Here is a 10453-nt window from a genome sequence, read left to right on the forward strand (position 1 = left end):
ATTTCAGGAGCTGTACCAATCTAGATTTCAAGTTGGCAATCTTGGCTTGTTACACAAGAGCCACTAAAACTCAGCTTACGAGTGGTGGTGCTTACTTCAAAGTCCAATAAGATGCGTGAGTTTACTTGGCTGGGTGGTGTAAGCTAGTGATCAGGGGCTCTGAAGAAGTGGAAGGCTGTCTTTGTTAATGAAAGCCCACTTTGATAGCTATCATGTCTGGTTTAGAAGCACAACTGGAAATGGAGGGGGAAAAAAAGGGGAATTTTTTTAATAAAGAATGACTGGATGAGCACTTCTGCCTCTTGTAAAACACAGCTGACTCCTCATTTGGTGCAGTGAAAAGAGTGAACGCCTCTGGCAGAGAAGGAAGATGGTGATGTGGGCATAAGGGCCTCTATTTAAGGCTGTAAATAGCAAATGAATTGATCTGCGCTGGTGGAAGCGAAGGTGGTTGTCAGGTGTCTCGCAGGGTGGTGGGTGCTCCGGAGAGGAGGAGTGCGGGTGGGTGCTCCTGGCAAAGGGATGAATTACAAAGCAGCAGGAAGCTTTATCAGCAAGAGTCGAAAACCGTTGGCAGCCGGCATTGTGCGCTTGTTAATGGTGGAAGCATCTGAAGAATATTGACCTGAATCTGTAATTTGTGTGCTATTCCCCATAGGGGTTCAGGCCCTTGGTCTCCCTCCTTTGAACAAGTTTTCATGTTCTGAGTAGGGAAATCAAAGGAGTTTTGTGTGGTGGTAAGGTATTGGGAAACCAGGGTACCTGGAGGTGCCCCTGTGAGGTGCCTCATCAGTTATTTCTGACTGATTATGCTATGCAGACATCTGTTTTCTGGCTACTGTTGGACAGAAAGGTAATAAATGCAGTCCTGACCTGCAGTGAATTTGGTAGAAGTTTCCTAGGTTAAATTATTTTCTTCCTCAGACTCAGATGGGGACCAGCAGGTGAGGAGGAGAGTGATTCACTTCAGAGAAGTGGGGACGTTCTCCCCCATTTAGTTTCGAGAGGACAACCAGCGAGGGCATTAGCTCTGCACAGCTGTGGCAGTAAAAATGAGTTGGTTGTTCAAAAATTGCTGTAAGAAGTGAACTAGACTCTTTGTTTGCCTTTCTCAGATCATGTCTTGTCTCACACTATGATTTCTACTTGCCTACACAAAATGCACCTTTACAGAAATGTACAATAGTTATCCTAAAATCAGAGCAAACTGTGGTCTTGCTGTTGAAATGGGAGGCTCTGTTTTGCTGGTTTATGTGTGCATTTGTGAAAGAAGTCTCTTGAAACTAAAACTTTCCATGTTGTTCTTCCAGACACAGTTGAGTCCATGCTTTCAGACTATGACATCCTTTCTCAGTCTAGCATCCAGCAACACTCCCTGAAGAAGAGGGACCTCCAGCCTGAGACACACGTAGAGAGGCTCTTAAGTTTTTCAGCCCTGCAAAGGTAATTAAATCATCAGCAACGAAATAACATAATATTTTCCTTCAGTTTGTGATGAATAATGCACAGTTCCAAACCCAGAAATAGTTATCTTGTTTTCTGTCATGACTGGCCAGTTCTTCTAAGTTAGTGATCTGCATGGTTATATGACTTCAGAGAGGCTCAGAGGAAGCAGAAAAATAAGTTTCATTGTATTACTCTGTGTGCTGAAGTGGCAGTGATTTAAGATTTCTTTTGCTTTGTTCTTAGCGTTAGTTTCATGTAGATTACTTCCACTGATTGGGCTGGATCCCACTTACACCTCATCTGGCAACATTGTCATATTTCTTGGCTGTCCTCTGATCCTTGAAAATCTCTGCCTTCAGTTTGGGGAGTGCGTGTGGTGTATTGCCCAAGAGATTTATTGTATTTTTTTTTCATGGAGGTTTAATCTTCCTACTGAGTGTAACTTTCCCATTCAATAAAACACTTCTTTTAATCTTTTTTTTTTTTATATATAAGATGGGAAATAGAAGCACAGGTGAAAGGGGAAGGAGAGGTAGAAGAGAGCAGGCATGAAGGTTGTAGGGATTTTATTCTGAGTGTCAGAAAAGTGTCTTACAGGTTTTTGAGTGCTGAAATTGTGAATCTGAAATGGGGGAGCGGGATGAGAATAATGCTTTGTATTAACAAGTGTAGGTTGATTTTGTTCATCTGACATCTTTATCTCTGTGTTCTCATGTGCCTTCCCCATCTGCCATCTACAGCTACAACTGCCATGCAAGTTGTTGTGCATATTTTTTGAATCTCTAAATGTTTGGAGGGGATAATTTTTAAGTAGCAAGTATAAAAGGTTAATGGGATCAAATGCCTGGCTGTCCCTGTTTTGCACTGCCTTGTGCACCCTGACTTTATGGTGAGGTTGCAGTACTGCCAATGATAATTACAGAATAATTGCAGAGGGGCATAGCAAAAATCCTTGACACAAAGCCCACATAAACCAAGAGCCCATGAGGCTCCTTCCAGAGAAGGTTCTCTACTTACTTCTTAGGATAGCCTTTAATTTTTGTGACAATATATCGTAAAAATGTACAGAGTTCAGATTTCTGTTTATGGTCTTCTGACTGTATTATTTCAGAAAATAAGAACTTGAAGATAATTTAATTTAGAATAGATGAACAAATTCTTTGGTCTGATTTTCTTTAAATAGTTACCAGTAACAGGTTTTGCTTGACTGCAAATGGAGAAGGTGCATCATGAGCACACCATGACTGTTTTGGATTTTGGGGGTTCTTTTTTCTTTTTTTAATTAAATGTCTTTGACTCTTTAAAAATATTTACAGTTATGAATTACACAGCATATGTTTTGTAGCCTGCTTATCAGAATTAATGCTTTCTAACTTCTTTCGGACCCTCACTAAAATGGAGATTGGATGTATCTGTTATATGTATACTTTGCTTAAAAATAAATGGAAGTAAATTCTTTTACAGGCACTTTAAATTATACTTAACTGCAACTGCTGAACACTTTTCAGAAAAATTTCAAGCATTAGTTGTGAATGGTGAAGGCAAGGAAAAGGAGTATCGTGTTCAATGGCAAGACTTTTTCACCGGACATGTCGTTGGTTAGTACGGACTAGACTGCGTGTCAGTGCTGAGAAAGCACAGCTTTGCGCAAGTCTCTTGGCCAGAGTTAATGGTGTATTGCCCTCATTTTCATCAGATATGGTTAGGATGAACAAGTAAACTTAATTCTTGTGCCCCTCAGGTTTTCTGGTTTTGTTTTTGTGGTGGGTTTAGGGGGGATTTTTAGGTTTGGTGGGTGGTGGGTTTTTTTTGAGCTATTGCACCAAGGTTCTAAGATAGGACACTTCTGTTTAGTTTGGCAGAACACAAAAGTATAATTTACTCAAGCAGCAGCTTGTGTTTTTTTTGTTTTTTTTTTTTTTATTGGAGAACGATGATGGTGGCTTTAATTCCAAGTGGAATGTTCTTTGTCCCAGAACACAAAGCCCAGCTACTTAGTGGTGATGCAGCATTGCCCAGATTGTTACATTAAAAGACTTTAAGATGGTTCTTTGCAGATTACTTTTCTGTAAAGAAAGGGTATCTTGCTCCACTTTAGTCCAACACTAATGCTTCCGCTAAGTTGTTTTGATTTTTACTTTGCCTTTGTGATGTGGTAAAAGTCTTTTCCACTGGAATGCAGGCTGACGCCATGAAACTGCTGTCTGATAGTAGTAAGATGCAAGCTGCTTTTGTTGGCAGAAATGTTCTGTGTCCCATTACTAATCCCCAGAGCCATCTCAACACCTTCTGCAAAATTATCAATTAAATCTGAATCTTGATGACTATGACTATTGAGAAGTTAAGGTTGGGGGGAGTGCTGGTTCATTTCTTTTTTTCTTTAAACTGAACAGTATAGTGTTCTTCAGGGACTGAGGAAGGTAATTTGGCTTGAAGTTTAAAAACAGTTTAAAAAAAACCCAACAGTGTCTGTGCAGGAGTACATGCAAATAGACCTGAATTAATTTCATTTTTCCTTGCTTATGTTAAAGGAGAGCATAATTCCAAGGTTGTTGCACATATTGGGAATGAAGACTTTACAGTAAGAATCAATACTGACGGAGAAGAATACAATATAGAGGTACGCTTTACTGTTGAAAGCAATATTCAAACAATCATCTCTTTTCCCTGTGGGTGTTTCTCTTTCTAGTTAGTCACGTTGACACCTTTGTAGCTCAAAATAGACTTGGTGGTGGTGTTTGTTTTGGTGTGAGTAGGGAGGAGGGAGAGAAATGTGAAACCAATTTGACTTTAGCAAGTGTTGAGTTTTATTAGTGAGTGACATTCTCTGACATTTGCATGTTTTAGATACATCAGGGAGAAGGTATGTTTTAAACAGGAAAGGGTTTTAGAAACAGAAATGATACAACGTTAGTAATTAGTGGTGATTATGTCCTCTAGAATAACAAACTGGGCAGCCTTCTGATCAGAGTTGAGGTCTGTTGAGCTTTCTAAAATTTTGGCTTTGTTTCTTCTTGGAATTTTTCCCATTCTTAGAGCTTTATTTGAAAATCTGGTATTTTTCCCAGCTCCCTTTTTTCTGTTTTTCCACCATTTTCATTGCTTGTGTTATTTTAAACTATTGGTTTAAAAAAAATATTCAACAAATATGTAATTAGAGACTATCCTAATGAGTTGTTCAGTGCAGTATATTCCCAGACACAAGCTGTATTAGAATAGCTGAATAACAGTAATTATGGCTGAGTGTTATATGGATATTGTAATTGTCTTCAAACCCAAGGATATGCAGAATTATGGGTAAACCTGGGAAATCCTGTCATGTTAAAGTATGAAAATGTGTTTGGAATATCCAAACTGCTGTGCTTGTGTTTTGCATTGAGAGCATATAGTAGCCATTTGATTGTGCTTTAAAGCATTTTTGTGTTTGTGGTCCAGAGTAATGTAAGCATGTCTCAGTTCCCCACGCAGCCAACCCCCTTGCTCCTCACTGGCTGTGTCTGTACAGCTAAATAAAGGCAGGTAATGGCTTGGAGGCTCTGGTTTGCCCACACTGCCTAGCTGTTAGCATCCCAGGGTCAGCTTCGGCCCCTAACCAGCATTGGATGAGATGATGCTTGTGTGCAGAGATGGTGTGTGCCAGAGACCATTCCCAAAAGGCAGCACAGACAAAGCCACTCCGCCGTTGCCTTCCTTTGCTTTCATGGTCCTCCTGCACTGTTTGGAAAGGTTGCAGACCTTCATATAAACCCCTGGTGCCCTCGTGCCTTGCCCTAGGACATGTGTCCTCAGTTTCGCACTGTAGACGCATGGCTGCAGGGCCACCACAGCCTTTGCATTTCAGGACTTTTTTGCTGTGAACCGAAAGTGCAGTATGATAAATAGTTGAAGTTTAAAGACCACTGCCTAAGGGCCAGAGGAGAACCAGAACCAAGTGCTCTGCAGTGTGGACATGGGCGGTCTGTACTACTCGGCCTTGCCCAAAGAACACACCCTGGCCATGTTGTATTTGGTGGTGTTGCTGTAGCTGTTATGTACAGCTAATAGGGATATGTTGGTTAAAAAAAAAAAAAAAAAAGGTGGTCAGTACGCATCTGCTATGGGAATTAGGAAAACCGTGGGAAGGGACTTCATGGTTTTCTTGTTTTCTTTGCTTTTGGAGAAATTTTCATGCTTATAAGTGACTTGGGTAACTATTGAACATTGAAGAGCCTGCCTTCTGCTGTGATGACTGCATTCTGCTGTGCACTTAGATACTCTCTGTTATCTGCCAGCTCCTGTGCTTCTGGTCAGTGCGTTTGTTAGCATAGTCTAAGCATCTCCTCCCTGGCTGTGGCAGTCTTCACATTGTTATGGAGGGAGCCTGAGATGCCTCCTCAGCTTGCTCGTATTCTGGAGGGGAAGAAAAATGCTGTCTCTTCTACAGCCTTATCAGGTAGCTGCCGCTCTTCTGTTGAGATGATCTTAGATTTTTGGATGCGTGTGTAGCATACAAGAGTTGAATTCTGTTGGCTTTCTTGGGGACGTCGTTTTATCAGTAGACTTACTGCTGTGGGTGAAATTATTGTTGTCCAATGTATTTGTGTGTTTGTACACATAAAGCTGTGGAGATTTGATGGTACATAAATATAATTTTTTACTTATATAGACTTAGTCTTTGCATTCATTGCGTTCCTAACTAATTGCATTTCTGTTCTTCTTGTGCCGTCAGCCACTGTGGAGATTTGTAGATAATGTGCAAGATGAAAGACTGCTGGTCTACAGATCTGAAGATATTAAAGATTTCTCACGATTGCAGTCCCCCAAAGTGTGTGGTTATTTAAAGCTGAACGAAGAAGAACTGTTGCCAAAAGGACTGGAAGACAGGAACCAAAATGAAGGTAAGTGTCTGTACCTTGGGAGAGCAGCGTCTTTGAAACGAATGCTTGAATTCCAGCTGTGTAGGCAAGTAAGATCAGAACCTGGGCAATAATCTGTGTTGCTACTTCTAGTTTAACTATTAAAGCAGCTTCATGCCTGCTCCCCATCCAGAAAAGCCCCAACAACTGATGAAGGGAAGAAACTGTCACAAGGGGAATGTTTCTTCCTGGCTTGTTGAAAGGATGTTTGGCCCTACCAAAGTGTAGGCTAAGGAGAGGAAGCTATTTCATCAGGCCTAAGTAGTGTTTGTTGTGATCACCTACACTGCTGCCGGCTAATCTTAAAACAACTTTATATTTCTGTGCACTGTGTAACACGACCTGTTTGGCCTCAGTGGTCATTCTAAGAATCCATCTTGAGCCATGATGGGTTTTTGAGAGTTTTGGGTCCCTCTTTCTTCTGTCCTCAGCTGTGGCAGCAGAGATGGGGATAATGACTAGGAACAGGAGGAGGAGAGATATTAAGGCTGAGATGATGACCATAAAAACTCTGTAGGTAAATCTGAAATTGAATAGCTCAATTTCACTACTATATGTTCCTTTCCTTACAACAAATTTTAAGGACTGTTATGAAGATAAAATTTAAGAATAATTATTTAAAAAACACAAAACCCCCAAAAACCCAACCAAACCCACAAAAACCAAACCCAAACATCCCCCACTCCGCCCAAAAACTCACCCAAACTCACGTTCATGTCTTAAATAAGGGTAATAGACACAGCAGTGGCAGTTTTATTGAGTGTTTATTTAATTGTATTTAAAATGTTCACATTAGCAAGCATCCATCGGAAGAAAAGAGCTGTTCCAGAGAACTCCAAAAACACATGCAAGATGTTGGTAGTGGCAGATCACCGTTTTTTCAAGTACATGGGCCGTGGGGAAGAGAGTACTACTATAAACTATTTGGTAAGTAAATATACTCTGTTACAATTTGCTGGAGTAAATGGAGGAAAGAAATAGTGATTCAGTGGTTAAAACAACATACGGCTTATACTACTTTTCTACAACATATATATTTACATCATGACTCTGTGTGCTTTTTACCTGAAAAAGTGCTAAATCATGCTTTAAAAATATTTTCTAATGGTGATACTGTAGTTAAATAGTCTTGAAGTTTCATTTATAAACAAATCCCTTCCCTTCATGTACTTCTTGTGGCTATGCTATTTTCTGCCTAAGAAATGTTCTTTTTCCAGTCAGAGCTTTAGAATCTCCTGGATTTTGAATTCCACTGCAAATGATCCAAGCATCTTTAAAGTTCAAGCATGCTTAAAGCTCATATGAGAGGCAAAGCGACTTGTATAGGTTTTTCTTCAAATTCTTCCAGGATTCTCTGTCCAGAACAATAAAATTGAAGCAGGCGTGGTAAACAGTTTGTTTGGTTGTACATGGTTGTACAACCCCGGCAAGCAGCTCAGCCCCACACAGCCGCTCGCTCACTCCTCCCCAGTGGGATGGGGGAGAGAATCAGAAGGGTAAAGGTGAGATAACTTGTGGGTTGAGATAAAAACAGTTTAATAGGTAAAGCAAAAGCTGTGCGCACAAGCAAAGCAAAATAAGGAATTAATTCACTGCTTCCCATCAGCAGGCAGGTGTTCAGCCGTCTCCAGGAAAGCAGGGCTCCATCGTGCGTACTGCTTACCAAGTAACCCAGCCAAAACTAGTACAATGGGGTTCTCTACCTGACAAGTTTTTGTGAAATAGAACGCCTGCCCACAACCTTTCAGCAGAAGTGGAGAGTGTGGGTTTGGGGACTCAAGACAAAAACAAATGAAACCACTTTTGGAGGCCTGTTGTTTGTCAAGAGTCTCTTTCTGAGCCTGAATCTTTGAAATGCTAATCACTCTGTTCCATCTTTGCTGGCTTTTTGACCTTTCTGTCCCCAGAAATGTTTACATTCCCCAGGTAACGGAGCCTCAATTCGTGTATTTGCAGACGTGCTATTATCTCAGCATCTGACACATGACTCTTCCAGGCTAAACTACTGTTGTGTTTCCTGGGTGGATGTGTACTGTAAACAACACAATGATTGGAAAACTAAAGCATAAAATATCATGGAGTAGCTCTGAATGTCACTTTTCATTCTGAGCAAGTTTGATCGTTTATATTTAGTAGAAGGTGTTTTTTAAGAAGATGAGAACAGCATGAAAAGGGTGGTATTGATAGTGAGCATTGACGAGAGACTTTCTGGAACCTTGTCTTTGAACCATAATGAAGAAAATAGGGTTTTGGCTGGAAGAGGGAAGCAGGCCTCAGGGATCGGTTAAACTGGTAAAGCGTCATGCTAAAACCAAGTAGTAAAAACAACTCTCTCCTCTGCCCTTGCCTCAAATAAACCTGGAAAACTCGTATATGAACAAGTTGTTTCCCAAGATGTCTTGTTCTTAATATTATCGCTCTTCTGCTACACAAATGAAAGTGATAAATGGGAAGGTTTCTACTGCTTTTTTATGATGGAAAACTTTCAGGGATATTTGATAATACTCTGGATCTGAGTGCTGTTGGTTTTGGATCAGTGAATATGTTATGTTATGAGGTTCAATTTTAATTTGAAGTGAGTGTTTCTAGTTAAGTATGTTGCAGCTTCTCTGAGTGTCTTGAACTTTATTGCATGAGAGCTCAGAACTAAATAACTTGTTCTTTTCTACATAGATTGAATTGATAGACAGAGTAGATGACATCTACCGAAATACTTCCTGGGACAATGGAGCCTTCAATGGGTACGGCATACAGATAGAGCAGGTATTCACTGAAATATGCAAAGGGTTTCTAATTTAAAGGATAAGAACATGTTTTGGATATCAAGATTTCTGATTATTTTATCTGGGTTAGAGCTAAAATAATCCAATCCTACGTTATTAACTCCAGCCAGGAGCACACTGAAATAGTATCTTGCCAGAGGTGGTGGTAATGATTTGACACAGCATGCCCGTTTTCAGTTCCTTGCAGCTTTTGAGATGGGAGTTTTCAGGGAGAATCTTTCTATATTTAACCTCAATTCAAAGGTGCTTTTTTCCAGAATATGAGCAATTCTTGTTTCTATCAGACATACTCTTCTGCATGTATTTAATGTTTGTGTCTATGGCTAGTGCTTAGCTTAAAAAGCCTGAGTGGTCCCCAAACACAGATGGAAAAAAACCACGAATCCTGCCTGAAGAGCTTTAATAACTCCCCTCAGATATCATGATAGTGTAGAGGCTGGTATAGGGTAGACACACAGGATGTAGTGACTACAATTTATGTGATGGCTCCTGAAAGTTAGGGCACAGAAATCTGGAAAAGGGCATTAAAAAGAAGAGGAATCCTTCGGCTTGGAATACTGCAAGAGCTGTGATACGAAATACAGGGACTCATGGTACAAGCTAGCTGCCCCTTTGCTGGGGAAGGGTCTGCAGGAACAAGGAAGGAGAGTTAATTGGGCAGGGAGGGGCAAAGAACATGATGCACTAATTCTAGGTTACTGGGAAAGTAGCAATCCTTTAAAATATGTTTTGGTTGGCTAGAACTCTGAAATCATTTGGGGTTATTAATACTAGATGTAAATCCTGGTTGTATTTGGGTGGTCTTTTTTTGATAGAGTAACATGCATCTCAAAGCAGAATGTTACAGTGAAAACTGTTGATGTTGCTCTGTAAAATGGCTCGTGTAGTTGCTTATGATGTAGTCAGTGTATCTTAACTAGCAGAGGCTGAAAAGTTAACATTAGAAGCATGCTGAGTCTGAATTTTTCTTCTTGCAGATCTGTTGAGACATTTAAGATTACATTGAAAGCTTTTCTGTAGCTGTAAAATTGATCAAAATTCCTCTACATTGTTGTTGCCCTTTTTGAAATGTAGATTATCATCCACAATGAGCCAAATCTTGTAAAACCTGGAGAAAAGCATTACAATATGGCAAAAAGTTACCCAGATGATAAGAAAGATGCCTGGGATGTGAAAATGCTCCTAGAGGTAGGTTGTAACCCTTGAAAAATTGTGCCCCTTACAGAAAATTACTGATTCATGCAGCTGCTCTGTAGTGACAGATGAAACTCCTCTACTTCCTTCGCATGATGTGTAGATGTTACAGAATCATAGAATCACAGAATCATT

The 10453-nt window shown here is 40.3% G+C and overlaps 1 protein-coding gene across 1 annotated transcript; it reads left to right on the forward strand.

Moving 5' to 3' along the window:
• Positions 1–1310: 1310 nt before the first annotated feature.
• On the forward strand, positions 1311–10312 carry LOC104074315 (disintegrin and metalloproteinase domain-containing protein 17-like; the record flags this gene model as incomplete). The annotated part of the gene is made up of 7 exons (XM_009574391.1): positions 1311–1443; positions 2911–3044; positions 3978–4066; positions 6155–6323; positions 7138–7268; positions 9015–9104; positions 10199–10312. Coding segments are annotated over 7 exons (860 nt in total), but the record flags the coding sequence as incomplete, so codon positions are not given.
• Positions 10313–10453: the final 141 nt, after the last annotated feature.

The sequence above is a fragment of the Fulmarus glacialis genome, unplaced genomic scaffold (assembly GCF_000690835.1).
Source record: "Fulmarus glacialis isolate BGI_N327 unplaced genomic scaffold, ASM69083v1 scaffold25163, whole genome shotgun sequence".
Taxonomy (NCBI): domain Eukaryota; kingdom Metazoa; phylum Chordata; class Aves; order Procellariiformes; family Procellariidae; genus Fulmarus; species Fulmarus glacialis.